The 15,331-nt window shown below is 54.4% G+C and overlaps 2 protein-coding genes across 3 annotated transcripts in view; one reads left to right on the top strand and one right to left on the bottom strand.

Moving 5' to 3' along the window:
* PAOX (polyamine oxidase) overlaps positions 1 to 844 on the bottom strand; it is a 35,308-nt gene extending 34,464 nt beyond the window's left edge. Inside the window, exon 1 of the mRNA XM_084634089.1 lies at positions 793 to 844. Coding sequence (XP_084490215.1) covers positions 793 to 820 — 28 coding nt within the window. The 5' untranslated portion in view covers positions 821 to 844. The remainder of the gene's footprint in view (positions 1 to 792) is intronic.
* Positions 803 to 6,597, top strand: DEPP1 (DEPP autophagy regulator 1). Of its 2 annotated transcripts, none has more exons than XM_084634096.1 (2): positions 803 to 890; positions 5,862 to 6,597. In XM_084634096.1, exons 1-2 carry the CDS (start codon positions 811 to 813, stop codon positions 6,544 to 6,546), a joined length of 765 nt encoding a protein of 254 aa, XP_084490222.1. In that variant the 5' UTR covers positions 803 to 810; the 3' UTR covers positions 6,547 to 6,597. The 2 variants fall into 2 exon arrangements, with proteins under 2 accessions (XP_084490222.1, XP_084490223.1); XM_084634097.1 differs by lacking the exon at positions 803 to 890 and adding an exon at positions 4,229 to 4,396 and having other exon boundaries at positions 5,862 to 6,596.
* The last annotated feature ends 8,734 nt before the right edge of the window (positions 6,598 to 15,331 follow it).

The following is a 15,331-nucleotide window of genomic DNA, read 5'->3' as shown; positions in this document are numbered from 1 at the left end:
TCGGCTGGCAGAGGGCAGTGTCCACACTTCCTGCCAGCATCAGCGTGAGCTAGCGCTAGCCAGGCTGGGCTGTGTGTCAGCGAGACCGCGCTGCAGGGGGCACAGCCAAGAGACAGCCTCGGAGCCTCCACATGCCGGGGACATCTCACCAGCCCCACACACGCTCCCATCAACAGCCCCAGCTGGCCCCACATCCCAGTTCATACGTCTCCGTGCAGGGGGCCTCACATGGGCGACTGTCCCACCGGGCACTACAGAGCTGCTCACAGAAGAGGGGGGACATGACCACGTTTCGTTGGGGCCTGTGATTACGGGCTGCCACCTGGGATGGGCAGTTCCTTCCTCACAGCTCTGGGCCCTACCCACTGTTACCTTGGCAGCCAGCACCAGCTCACAGGCAGCCCGTGGTGCTGGGCAGTGCGTCACCCTGTCCACACCAGCTGCAACTCCCATGGCCCTGACTGCTCCTTGGCACGCAGCCAAGTGACAATGGGCCCCAGCCTTAGCTGCCTCCCAAGGGCAGCCACACCCATCCTGTGCTCAGGGACAGCAGGAGTGTGATCAGCCAAGCACGTCCTGCCCAGCACTGCAGGACTGCCCAGGCTGAGCGGGGCTGTGGAGAGCCTTGTCCTCTCTCCAGATCATTCAGAGGAGTTACACAGAAGCAGGAATATGGGCCAGCCCATGCAGCCAGGGTCTCTGGGTCAGCGCTAGCCTAGCCCCCTCATCCAGCGGGCCCTGGGCACTGTCTGGAGCTGCCAGGCAGGGCCCCCAGCCTCGGGCATTGCTTACTGCTGTCAGGCTCAGTCCATGGCCTCATCGTCCCACCTCTTCCAGGTCCTTTCAGCTCCTCACGTTGCAGATCCGCACCTGGAACAGACGACAGAACAGTGAGTGGGCGGGTTAGAAGGGTTCACCCCATGACGTTCCCACCCCGCTGCCCAACTGACTCAGCGAGAACTCGGCTGCAGGGGCCTCCCTTCTCCACAGGCCTCTTCTTTGCAGCCCTGACCCTCGGATGTGCTATCTCCCCCTCCAGGGGAGCGCCCTGCTCCCACAGGACCCAAGGGCTTATCGACAGGTGGAGCTATTCAGAACAGCCATTCCTGAAGAACTCCCTGTGTGGCCCAGGCAGCCCTTATACAGATGCACAAGGCAGGGAGTGGGATGCAGCCACCTCTGGGGTGGAACATAGTTTAGGGCAAGAAGTGAAGAATAACATACCCAGTTGAAACTGCAGTGGGAATTTCAGTCAGGGGCTGTGTTGGAATGGAGTTGGGGCATGGGGGGTAATGCCCCTGCCGACTGCCGGGAGAGCTTTGATGACCACAGGTGCTCATCACCAGCTCCTATCTTTGGGAAGCACAGCCCCTCCCTCAGCACAGCACCCACAAGCAGTGTGCTGGGCACTAACCCTCGTGGAGTCTCCCTGCTGCGTTGGGGCCTTTCCTGTAGGAGTCTCCCATCCAAGGCCCAACCCTGCTCAGCAATTGCCTGGGGCTGTATGCGTCCAGGGAGAGTCAGGAGGTCTCCATTGCCCTATGCCTTGCACACCATTGACAGCAGGGTAGACGGGCATGAGGCAGGAGAATTTCATGCTATGCTCGTGCCCAGGGCTGCCCATAGCGCAGGGCCCTGGAGACGCAGGCTCACAAGGGCTGAGCTGGGTCACAGTTACGTGGCCAGGAGCCTGGGTAACTCCCTGGATTGCCAGTGGAGTGGGCGCTGTTGGGAGCTAGAGAAGAAGCGGGTTCAGTGGGGAGAGAACAGAGCTGGGCCCTGCATGCATGAGAGCAGACTTGGGCTCCATGCTCTGTGCCCGATGGGCATGGCAGGATCGGTGCTCAGGCAGTGGCAGCCTGCACTCTGGAAGCACAGTTCCTGCTCATCTGTGCCCGAGTATGCCCCGCTCCCCTGGCCATGGCATTCACCCATATGCACCAGCAGCCACTTCCACCTCCCAGGGCTTGGGGCAGGGGAGGCAGATTCTCTCATTCTCACCCTCCATCTGCAGGAGGACAGGCCGGCACAGGCCCCAGGATATATTTAGCAACCCCTCAATGAGCAGCTTGCCCTCTCCCTAGGGTACTGCCAGAGGAGACAAGAATAGCCTCGCAGAGGGGAAGCGGGAGGGCCGGCCAGCTGCTCACACCTCCCTACGTGCTGTGCAGCATGGCAGTGGCTCCGCAGAGGAAGGGATCCCCCCACCGCTCCACCTGCAGCTCCTCATGTGCTTGGCTGGGATGGAGCGGCATGACCAGGGGCAAGGTCCGCCCAGAGAACAGCTCCACGCAGCCAAAGTCACGTATAGCTGGGCTGACTGGCGGCATACAGGGAGTGATCTGTAGGGAGAAGCCAGGAGCCTCCCAGTTCCCTGTCTGCATCCCAACCTGGCTATGCCCTAGGGCCCAGAGTGCACGCGGCCCTGGTGCAAGCAGGTCACAGGAGCCCCAGCTGCCTTCACCAGGCCCAGCGGATCAGGAACTCCTCCGGCCACCTGCTCAATGCTACGCCGATTGCACTGCCAGATGCAGCCTCCTTTGCTACCTCTGACAATTCTGCACTCGGCTCCTGGTGCAGCACACTCACGGCCACACCCAGATCCAAGTGGGATGGGCCCCATGGCATCCAGCGCCAGCCAGCCCCAGTGCTGCACTGAGCTGAGAGCAGCTGGCAGGCTCCCGTCCCTGCTGGAGATGCCACTCCAAGGAGACATGCATCTAGCCCCAGGCTGCTCTGGAGCTCCCCCTCCTGTACTGCTCCACTGCCTCGCAGGCCTGAGCTGGGCCCATGCCTGAGGAGGGGGGCCTGGAGCAGGCGGGGCTCTAGCACTCTCCTTGGGCAAGGATTTTGGCAGCTCCAGTTCTGATCCCTCAGGCTCCATTAGCCCCTTCCTATAAAGGGCGAAGCGCAGGCATGGCACTGCCAGTGACTGGCCCAAGGCTGCTCAGCAGGGCAGTCACAGAGCTTGGAATGGATCCCTGAGCCAGGCTCTGCGCCAGGCACATGCTGCCTCCTGTGGCCCTATTCTGGGGAAAGGCTGCCTCATCTGGGAACCTGCCCCTGCTTGGCTATTCTGGTTAGACGTTGATAGATGTTTGGCTGCATGTGTGTGTTCCCTCTGTGTGTCGCCCCAGCCCAGCCCAGCCAGCTGGCACAGCAGACCTTGAACAAACTGCCCAATGACGACAAGATCCGTGAAGGGATGAAGGCACCCAGCCAGGTTTATTGTTGATGAAGCACGGGGACAGTGGGGCTGTGAGCGCTGGGCTGGCTATGCAGCCCTGTGACATCCCCATCGGAGCGTTGCCCATTGACACTAGTGGGGATCCAGACCATTGACTCCAATGGAGCGATGCCCATTTACTCCAGCTGGGGATCCGGCCCATGGACTCCAAAGGAGCGATGCCCATTCACACCAACTGGGGATCTGTCTTTTTGACTACGACTGATTGACACCAGCTGGGGATTTGACATCACCTTTACATTAAAAAGGAGATTTTCCTGTTTGTGTTTGTAACTCTGAAACTGCAGAAAGGCTCCGAAACTTGATGCCATTCGCCTTCCCTGGAGCTTCACCTCCCCTCGCCCGCCCCAGAGCTGACTGGTGTACGGAGCCTGGTCCTGTGACAGCACTGCACAACGGCAGGTCATTCCTGCGTTCCCAGCTGTCAGGATTTCATTTTGTTCATTGGCCCATTCCCTTAAACCTTGAGAGATTTGGGGATCTTTTTCCAACAACTGGGCAGATTTCAACCCCCCAACATGCTCTGGGGCAGAGTCCTTTCAATGCTGCCATGATTATTTTAGTCACCTCTTGGGTCCCTGCAAAAACAGATAACCAGTGGGAGCTGGGGTTTTTCCATAGCGCACTTAAAAAACCTCAAAGCCTCAGGACTGGCTGTGCCCAAGAGCAGTAAACTGCCGGAGCTCTCCCCACAGAATAGCGCAAAGTGAAGACTCCTTCAATCAACAATAATTGAATCTGCTGGGACATTAATCTGAAAGATAAACATTTGCTGAAAGGTCACAGAAGTTACCCAGGCCCCTCCTTCTGCTAGCCTGTGTTTTTCCTATGAGGACACCATGCCCCTCTGCCTTCCTGAGTTCGCCTTGTTCACTGCGGCTTCTATTTTAGGCACTTGCTGGCAGTGAGTTATAGCCCCTGGCAGGAAGGTATAAATTCAAGCACAGGGAGCAGGGCTGTTGAGCAACATCCTGGCCGTGATTTAAAACACTACTCCAGGCTATATAGTGGGGTGCGAGCAAACACAGGGTTGGAAAGAAAGCTCTCAGTCCCTCACAGCAAACAGAGGCAGTTTCAAGGACTTCATTCCACAGCTAAAAGACTGTGATCTCATTTCGTAGGAAAACAGCAACTTCTCACACGCACAAGGTAACACGATGCGGTTTCTCAGTGGTAGCAAAATGAGGGATTAGTGTTCAGTACTGTACTGCTTTGTATCCTAACAGCTCAGCCGGCTGAGGAGTAAAGGCCAAGCTGCGTCGAGCCAGGCCGGATTGAAAACCCAGGCATTGTGGAGTTTGAATCAAAAAGACAATAGCCACCTAGCCTGTCTGGCTCCAGGTGCAAATCTATAGGCAAACCAACACCATTTTGCGGCATGGGAACAAGCCCGTCTACTTCAGTGCTAACTGGCCTGGACAGTCAGGGATCCGGACCGTCCAGTCTGAAAGGGCATCAGCTTTGCCAAAGCCTAGATTGCTTTGGGTCCCGCCCTCGCCTTTGTCAGCCGCAACTGAGGAGGCAAAGCTGTCTTGGGCTCCAGCTGGGTTACAGAAGGACTCCCCCAGTTTGACAGGGCTAAGGATTCTTTGCTCCCTGTGCTTTGTGTAAAGGTGGCTGAGTGGCAGGAGTATCACCTTTGCGGAATGGGGAAAAGAACCAGATTAGCTGGACAGGGAAGGCAGGCCCCGAGTTAACCCTTCCCTGTCAGTCTGGGTGAATGGGCGCTTTGCATTCAAACAACTTCACTACTGCGCATCAGACTGAAAAGTAAATTGTTTGCTCACCTGCTCCAGCCTTGTCCTGGATGCTGAGCTGCTTCTGGCTGTGCTGTGTGTTTGTACAAACCTGGCTGTGCGAACAGGCATCTGGCTCCAACTGTGGCGGAGAATTTATTGCCTTAGTTGTTTTTCACGCAGCTAGTTTCCTCTGCCCCCACGGGGGTGGCAGCCTCCTGGGTAGCTCATTGAAAGTGGCATCCTGAGTCTGAAAGCAGAAGCCTCTGCTGGCTGAGCTGAAATTCCCAGATCCACTATCCATGGCTGCAGCAGGTTCATTGAGTCTCTGTGTCCCAGTCACTAGATGGGACAGTGTGTTGCCTGGATCTAGGATTACCAGAGCATTTCATGATGGTGCGCGCCAACCTGGCAGCTGGCACTTTGGGATCCAGACGCACGCAAGACCAGCTGCGGGGCTGTCTGTTCATTGGCGCAGCTGGGTAAGCCAGCTACATTGGGGATTCTCCATCTCTGAAAATTTTTAAATCAGGACTGGACGTTTCTCTACATACAAACTCTGCTCTAGGAATTATTGGGGGGCAGGTCTCCAGCATGTGTTCCACAGGAGGTCAGACTAGATCATCGCAAGGGTCCCTTCTGGCCTTGGGAATCTCTGGATCTCCTGGATGTAAGAGTCTTTTCAGATCATGGTATGCACAGTCACTGGGTCTGACCCTGCTCTCAGGGCAGCAGGGTAAATCCGGAGTAAGTGGAAAGATTCTGCATTTACACTGGGGGAAGTGAGGAAAGATTAACAGATGTGACAGAAGGGGTGGGGCTGGGGTATTCTGACAGTGGCCAGCCCAGTGCCTCATTCTCTCTCTCTGTCTTTGCAGCATGAGATCCAGGCGGCTGATCTCCGTGACCCACCTGCCTACAATCAGTGAGACAGGAGAGATGCTGTTTGTGGGAGGGAGCCACGCGCAGGCCGAGGAGCCCCTGGCTGGGCTGGATGAGTATGTCCAGTCCATTAGCCAGCTGGCCCAGCCATCCTCGCTGTCCAGCGGGCTCCCATGTCCTTGCCAGGGCAGCCAGAACAAGCCTCACAAGCTCCAGAGGGCACAGGGGAAAGTGGCCCAGAGCGGGGTCGCACTCCCCAGCCCTGAGAAGGTGCAGGGCAATGCAGCGTCACTGCAGGACATCACAGCCCAGTTCAACCAGCAGCACAACCTCCAGGGGCTCACCGGCAGCGCTGACCCGCTAGCCTGGCTCTTCGGATTCTCAGAAGCAAAGGAGCAGAGTCCGGGCCTGCGGAAACGGGCAAGTCCTTCTTCCCACTCCTCCCAGACGGCCACCGACGCAGGCTGCCCAGCAGCCCCCCAGCAGACAGCCCAGGGGAACCTCAGTGCCACCAGCGATCCCAGCAGCGCAGCCCGGAAACTGAGCGGCCCAGCTCTGCCTCTGGAACGGAGATGCCGCTGGCAGCGAACACGCAGACGGCCAGCTCTTCCCAGCTGTGTGGTGAGGGGCAGGCCCAGCCGGGCCCAGAGCGCCCGCCTACCTGTCATTTATGAATTGTGATGGACTCTAGTAAAACTCACTTGTCAACGGTGCTCCATGTGGCTGTACTCTAGGGTGGGGGTCACTGCCTGGGTGCGCAGCCCAAGGGCCTGCCTGGATTATATAGGCACACACCACTCAGCGAACGGCGCCCCATACCTCTTACCAGCCCCACACCCCTCTGGCCAGGGGCCCAGGCCTGCCCAGCAGCCAGGCTCTGCCAGGGGTCTCCTCACAGCCAAGGGGCACTCCTAGGGCAGGGCACAGGGCAGCCAGTGCTTTTCCAGTCAGATAGAAGGATGTTGCCCTGAGTGACGGGCACACAGGCCAGCCGGAGCCCTGGGCACAGGCATTATCTTGGCTCAGTCCAGCTTTGTGCTGGGGGATCTCACTCTTCCCGGCTCAACAAAGGGAGAAAGTGGAGCGCAGCGCTCAGCAACTACCACTGTGCATCTCTGTCCTGACACTGCACCACTGTCCTGACCCCCTGCCCCCCCCTCCCCTGCCCTGACACTGCACTGCCCCCTGCAGCCCCTCAGCCCCCCCTCTGCCCTGACACTGCACTGCCTCCTGCGGCCCGTCATCTCCCCCCTCTGCTATAACACTGAACTGCCCCCCTGCCCCTCAGCCCCCCCCCCGCCCTAACACTGAACTGCCACCCTGGGTCCCCCCGGCCTCCCACTGCACCACTTCCCCCCCTGCCCTGACACTGCACTACTGCCTTGTGTCCCCCCAGCGTCCTTCTGCCCTGACACTGCACCATCCCCCCCGCCCCACCCTGACATTGCACTGCCTCCCCTCTGCCCTGACACTGTGCTGTTGCCTTCAGTCCCCCCAGCCTCCCTTTGCCCTGATACTGCACCGACCCCCCACAAGCACCCTCTCTGCCCCGACATGACACCAGCGCCCTGGCGCCCTCTCTGCTCTGAAACTGCACTGCCACCTTGGCCCCCCTCGCACCCTCTCTGCCCCATGCTGGCAGGTGACATGTAGATTGCAATCCCCCCTGCTGGTGAGGTTAGTGATCTGCTGTCCCCATGGGGTCCTGCTTCCCGGCGGGGGACAGGGACGGGGATGATGGGGCAACCCGGCAACCAGACCCTCTGCTCTAGTGCACTGGAGTCCTGCATGCACACACGTATGTGAGGTCACGTTACCGGCTATGGCTGGCCCCACGGAGGGGAGAGGACAGTGCTGCCAGAGCTCCAATGGCCAGAGCCTGACTTGAGAGCAGAAGTGGGCGAGCTGGGCTGGGGAATGAGCGACTCCCTTCCGGCCAGCTGTGTCTGCAGCATGCATCATCACATGGGGTGCGCACGCATGTCATGTTGGTAACGTGTTGCACATTAGCAGCGCAGGCATGCTCCCACTCCGCCAGAGGTGGCCTTGGGCGGCGAGTGGCCCGGCCAGAGGGGAAACTCTGCTCACTAAGGTAAAGCTTGTCTGGGCAGATGCCAGAACTGCCTCAGCTCCTGCTCAGCACTTGCCGTGGGGACTAAGGCCCGTCCCAAACTGCCCCCGTCCTGGAACCAGGCCCACTGCTGCGACCAGCCCCTGGATACAAACCCAGAGTGCTGGGGACACTAATCCAGCCCCAGACACTGCTCCACTGGGGAGGGGCAAGAGAGACCCCCCACCCCAGACCTGAGGTCAGTAATGTATGACCACAAGGTGCCCAGGGTTTGCAGGCACCTCCGGGGTGAGAGCACCTGGCCACTGCACCTGGGCCCTGCAGTGACGAGAGCAGGATGAGATGCTGCAGAGAAACAAACACAAAGTGGGCAGGGTGTGGGATGCCTGCTTTCGGAGCAACTGTTACCAGATTTGCCCGTTACTTTGGGGTACGCTCATTTATTAGGGTTACTCTTCTGGGGCGGGTTCTGTAATTCTGTCAATCTACTGCCTGTGTCACTTGTGTTCTCATACGGAGCTCTACTTCTCCCTGCTGCAAGTTCCCTCTCAATGGAGCTATCCTGCAGGACCTAGGTTCCCCAGGGCTGGGGTCTTGCAGCACCTCCAAGGTGTCACCCTCATACGCCATGGGCACCGCACTGGAACAGAGTACACCTTGTTATACCAATAAAATAAAAACCAGCAGGAACTTATTAAAGGGAAAAAGGCAAAATACCACATTTACTGTGAATACAGAAAGAATCATAGTAAGCAGTTAGTTATAGTTATAACATTCCATTCAATCTCATATTTATTCACACATTCATTCATACAAACATACACACACACACAGGTTCTGCAAGGTTGTTATCATAGTTACCAGCCTTAGAGTTGCTCATGCCAAGCCACTGGCCAGGTGGCCTGGACATGAGGAGGGAGCAGGGCCTTGTCAGATGCTCAATGGAGACTCAGAGTTCAGAGGTGCTTTCACATGAGTTCACCTCCCAGGTGGGGCGCAAGAAGGCACCTTGGTCATTCCTCCAGCTACTCACTGTTCACTCTGGCCACTGTTGTTTGTTGTGCCACTGTTCACTCCATCACTCTGTTGCCCATGGCCCTGCACCATCAGCTTCTGCTGCCACCTGCCAGTGTAACCTCTGCAAGTTGGTCTCTTGAGGTTCCACCCAGCTCTCAGTGATTTCAGCTGAGCTCTCAGTGCGGAAACCTCACTGCTCATGCAGATTCGGCTGTCTCTTCCACAGAAACACTGTCCCTCAGCACGTCTAAGCAGGAAGACCTAATTATCAGTGATTTCAGCTGTAGTGGTCACTTAACAAAACAAAAGACTATCTATGGAGCCTAATCAGCTCTGTCTTTAAACAGTGGAGAGGGGCAGGACAAATAATACTTGTCACTCAGGCAGACCATTAAGCAAAACACCTGTCCCCACCCTCTCTCTTGGTGCCCTCAATCAGCACAGGCTAAGTACAGTTCTACTACCCTTTACTCATAGCACTGGTCTACACTATGTGGTTAGGTCGAATGTAGCCGCGTTAGGTCGATTTTAAAATGAATGCATCTACACGACCAACCCCGTTCCATCGACCTAAAGGGCTCTTAAAATTGACTTCTGTACTCCTCCATGGCAAGGAGAGTAGCACTAAAATTGACCTTGCTGGGTCGAATTTGGGATAGTGCAGACACAATTCAATGGTATTGGCCTCCGGGAGCTATCCCAGATTGCTCCAATGTGACCGCTCTGGACAGCACTTTCAATTCTGATGCACTAGCCAGGTACACAGGAAAAGCCCCGGAGAAATTTTGAATTTTGTTTCCTGTTTGGTCAGCGTGGCGAGCTCAGCAGCACAGATGACCATGCTGAATTGCAGAATCGCAAACGAGCTCCAGCATGGTCCGAAAGGGAGACACTGGATCTGATTGCTGTATGGGGAGAAGAATCTGTGCAGGCCGAACTCTGATCAAAAAGAAGAAATGCTAATATATATGCCAAAATCACACAGGGCATGGTGGAGAGAGGCTACAACAGGGACACACAGCAGTGCCGCATGAAAGTCAAGGAGCTCAGGCAAGCCTACCAAAAGATAAAGGAGGCAAATGGTCACTCTGAGTCAGAGCCCCATACATGCTGCTTCTATGATCAGCTGCATGGCATTCTGGGGGGAGGACCCTGCCACTACCCCACCACTGTCCATGGACACCTGCAAGCGGGGAGTCTCACGCAACGGGGAGGAGGATTTTGTGGATGAGGAAGAGGAGGAGGAGGAGGAGGAGTATGCGTAGCAGGCAATCAGTGAATCCATTCTCCTCAGCAGCCAGGACATTTTCATCACCCTGGAGCCAATACCCTCCCAAGGCGGGATCACAATTGTTAATACAACAAAAGGGCGGGGAGTCTCTGGGTGCTGTTTCTGTTGTTAGAGTATTGCTTTGAGTCTCTCTCTGTGAATTGCTTTGAGAACAGACTCTGTCTTAGAATGTACTAACACAATTAGCAGCTTGCAAGTTTCACACATAGAGGGAGAGAAACAGCACCAAAAACCAAGAGATCTCTTCATTAATAATACCCTGGAATTTAAACTCTGGGGAATCAAACTCATTTGTGATTTTAATACAGAACTTCTTTAATATGATCCAACAACCTGAGCAGGCTGGGTCGAGCAGCACTTTCAATCTGCCACCCTCGTATGTCCCAGGTTCAGCACGTCCCTATCCCCACTTTCACCTTACAATTGTTCTGGTAGTAACCCACTTGATGAGCAAACCCCACAGGGATCTTTAGCTTAGATACAAGGCGGGTTGCTGCAGAGCAAATGGGGAAGCCAAAAAACACCCATGGGGGGGAAGCGAGGGGAGGGAAGAGAGAGAGAGGGAGAAGCAACCAGCTTAAACATGACAGTTATTTACTGCCAGGTAGTAACCATAGGGGAGCCAAACAAACAAAAGAGTTATAATATTAAATCTAACTTAAATTTGATTATAAAAGTCAGGTTTAGAAAACTATAACTGATCACGTAAGTCAGGGCCAGAAGGCTATACCTAGAGAGAGAGCTGGGTTCTCACCACTCCGTGAAGCTTGAACCAATCGGGGGTCCCAGGTGGTGGTGGTAGCTGAGAGTCCAGAGTGCTGGAGACAGGCAGAGCACGATCAGTCAGGAGAAGATCAAGTCCCAGTGGAAATTATGCAGATTTTGGATCCAGGCATCAGAACACTAAGCCCTGGTTTACACTAGGACTTTAGGTTGAATTTAGCAGTGTTAAATCGATGTAAACCTGCACCCATCCACACAATGAAGCCCTTTATTTCAACTTAAAGGGCTCTTAAAATCGATTTCCTTACTCCACCCCTGACAAGTGGATTAGCACTTAAAGTGGCCTTGCCGGGTTGAATTTGGGGTACTGTGGACACAATTCGATGGTATTGGCCTCTGGGAGCTATCCGAGAGTGCTCCATTGTGACCGCTCTGGACAGCACTCTCAACTCAGATGCACTGGCCAGGTAGACAGGAAAAGAACCGTGAACTTTTGAATCTCATTTCCTGTTTGGCCAGCGTGGCAAGCTCAGGTGACCATCCAGAGCTCATCAGCAGAGGTGACCATGATGGAGTCCCAGAATCGCAAAAGAGCTCCAGCATGGACCGAACGGGAGGTACAGGATCTGATCGCTGCTTGGGGAGAGGAATCCGTGCTATCAGAACTCTGTTTCAGTTTTTGAAATGCCAAAACCTTTGTCAAAATCTCCCAGGGCATGAAGGACAGAGGCCATAACAGGGACCCGAAGCAGTGCCGCATGAAACTTAAGAAGCTGAGGCAAGCCTACCAGAAAACCAGAGAGGCGAACGGCCGCTCCGGGTCAGAGCCCCAAACATGCCGCTTCTATGATGAGCTACATGCCATTTTAGGAGGTTCAGCCACCACTACCCCAGCCGTGTTGTTTGACTCCTTCAATGGAGATGGAGGCAACACGGAAGCAGGTTTTGAGGACGAAGAAGATGATGATGATGATGAGGTTGTAGATAGCTCACAGCAAGCAAGCGGAGAAACCGGTTTTCCCAACAGCCAGGAACTGTTTCACACCCTGGACCTGGAGCCAGTACCCCCCGAACCCACCCAAGGCTGCCTCCTGGACCCGGCAGGCGGAGAAGGGACCTCCGGTGAGTGTACCTTTTAAAATACTATACATGGTTTAAAAGCAAGCATGTGAAAGGATTAATTTGCCCTGGCATTCGCGGCTCTCCTGGATGTACTCCCAGAGCCTTTGCAAAAGGTTTCTGGGGAGGGCAGCCTTATTGCATCCTCCATGGTAGGACACTTTACCACTCCAGGCCAGTAGCACGTACTCGGGAATCACTGTAGAACAAAGCATTGCAGTGTATGTTTGCTGGCGTTCAAACAACATCCGTTCTTTATCTCTCTGTGTTATCCTCAGGAGAGTGAGATATCATTCATGGTCACCTGGTTGAAATAGGGTGCTTTTCTTCAGGGGACACTCAGAGGTGCCCGTTCCTGCTGGGCTGTTTGCCTGTGGCTGAACAGAAATGTTCCCCGCTGTTAGCCATGGGGAGAGGGAAGGTTTGAGGGGGTAGCCATGCGGTGGGGGGAGGCAAAATGCGACCTTGTAACGAAAGCACATGTGCTATGTATGTAATGTTAACAGCAAGGTTTACCCTGAAAGAGTGTACCCATTGTTCTATAAAATGTGTCTTTTAAAATACCGCTGTCCCTTTTTTTTTCTCCACCAGCTGCATGTGTTTCAATGATCACAGGATCTTCTCCTTCCCAGAGGCTAGTGAAGATTAGAAAGAAAAAAAAACGCACTCATGATGAAATGTTCTCTGAGCTCATGCTGTCCTCCCACACTGACAGAGCACAGACAAATGCATGGAGGCAAATAATGTCAGAGTGCAGGAAAGCACAAAATGACCGGGAGGAGAGGTGGCGGGCTGAAGAGAGTAAGTGGCGGGCTGAAGACAGGGCTGAAGCTCAAATGTGGCAGCAGCGTGATTAGAGGAGGCAGGATTCAATGCTGAGGCTGCTGGAGGATCAAACCAATATGCTCCAGTGTATGGTTGAGCTGCAGCAAAGGCAGCTGGAGCACAGACTGCCGCTACAGCCCCTGTGTAACCAACCACCCTCCTCCCCAAGTTCCATAGCCTCCTCACCCAGTTGCCCAAGAATGCCGTTGTGGGGCCTCCGGCCAACCAGCCACTCCACCACAGAGGAGTGCCCAAAAAACAGAAGGCTGGCATTCAATAAATTTTAAAGTTGTAAAATTTTAAAGTGCTGTGTGGCCTTGTCCTTCCCTCCTCCACCACCCCTCCTAGGCTACCTTGGTAGTCATCCCCCTATTTATGTGATGAACGAATAAAGAATGCATGAATGTGAAGCAACAATGACTTTATTGCCTCTGCAAGCGGTGATTGCAGGGAGGAGGGGAGGGTGGTTGGCTTACAGGGAAGTAGAGTGAACCAAGGGGCGGGTGGTTTCATTAAGGAGAAACAAACAGAACTTTCACACCGTAGCCTGTCCAGTCATGAAACTGGTTTTCAAAGCTTCTCTGATGCGTACTGTGCCCTCCTGTGCTCTTCTAACTGTGTCTGGCTGCACGTAACCAGCAGCCAGGCGATTTGCCTCAACCTTCCACCCCTCCATAAACATCTTCCCCTTACTCTCACAGATATTGTGGAGCGCACAGCAAGCAGTAATAACACTGGGAATATTGGTTTCGCTGAGGTCTAAGTGAGTCAATAAACTGCGCCAGCGCACCTTTAAACGTCCAAATGCACATTCGACCACCATTCTGCACTTGCTCAGCCTGTAGTTGAACAGCTCCTGACTACTGTCCAGGCTGCCTGTGTATGGCTTCATGAGCCATGGCATTAAGGGGTAGGCTGGGTCCCCAAAGATAACTATAGGCATTTCAACATCCCCAGCGGTTATTTTCTGGTCTGGGAATAAAGTCCCTTCTTGCAGCTTTTGAAACAGACCAGAGTTCCTGAAGATGTGAGCGTCATGTACCTTTCCCGGCCATCCCATGTTGATGTTGGTGAAATGTCCCTTGTGATCCACCAGAGCTTGCAGCACTGTTGAAAAGTACCCCTTACGGTTTATGTACTCGCCGGCTTGGTGCTCCGGTGCCAAGATAGGGATATGGGTTCAATCTATGGCCACACCACAGTTAGGGAATCCCATTGCAGCAAAGCCATCCACTATGACCTGCACATTTCCCAGGGTCACTACCCTTGATATCAGCAGATCTTTGATTGCGTTGGCTACTTGCATCACAGCAGCCCCCACAGTAGATTTGCCCACTCCAAATTGATTCCCGACTGACTGGTAGCTGTCTGGTGTTGCAAGCTTCCACAGGGCTATTGCCACTCACTTCTCAACTGTGAGGGCTGCTCTTATCTTGGTATTCATGTGCTTCAGGGCAGGGGAAAGCAAGTCACAAAGTTCCATGAAAGTGCCCTTACGCATGCGAAAGTTTCGCAGCCACTGGGAATCATCCCAGACCTGCAACACTATGTGGTCCCACCAGTCTGTGCTTGTTTCCCGAGCCCAGAGTCGGCGTTCCACCCCATGAACTTGCCCCATTAGCACCATGATGCATGCATTGGCAGGGCCCATGGTTTGAGAGAAATCTGTGTCCATGTCCTGATCACTCACGTGACCGCGCTGACGTTGCCTCCTCGTCCAGTATCGCTCTGCCAGGTTCTGGTGCTGCATATACTTCTGGATAATGCGTGTGGTGTTTATTGTGCTCCTAATTGCCAAAGTGAGCTGAGTGGCCTCCATGATTGCCTTGATATGGCGTCCGCACAGAAAAAAGGCTCGGAACGATTGTCTGTTGTTGCTCTGACTGAGGGAGGGGTGACTGATGACATGGCTTACAGGGTTGGCTTACAGGGAATTAAAATCAACAAAGGGGGTGGCTTTATATCAAGGAGTATTTCAGGCAGGACTTCACGGAGGGTTCCAATAAGCATTCGTGCACCTAAGTAATTGTTCTTATTGGAACAAGCAGGTTGGTCTGGCCTCTGATTGATTCATGGCTAGATTTACCTCACTGCACCTTCTTTTGAGTGACTGCAGTGTGACCTAGAGGAATGAGTCCCCTAGATGGGGGGCGGGGGGAAGCAAATGAGTACAAAACAAATCTGGTCTATTTCTTGTTTTGATCCACTCCATCTATCTTTTACATCTTTGGCTGGCAGCAGACTGTGCAGAAGGACTGCAAGCCATCCACATCTCATGGCTGCTTGGCAGAAGATGGTACAATAGGACTGCTAGCCATCCTCATCTCTTGCCTGCCCAGCAGAAGATGGTACAATAGGACTGCTCGCAATCCATATCGCCTGCCTGCTTACCATAAGATGGTTCAATAGGACTGACTGCA

This window comes from Lepidochelys olivacea, assembly GCF_965140295.1.
Source record: "Lepidochelys olivacea isolate rLepOli2 genome assembly, chromosome: 7".
NCBI lineage: Eukaryota > Metazoa > Chordata > Testudines > Cheloniidae > Lepidochelys > Lepidochelys olivacea.
Note: the sequence above shows the minus strand (reverse complement) of the source record. Positions and strands in the feature narration are given on the sequence as shown.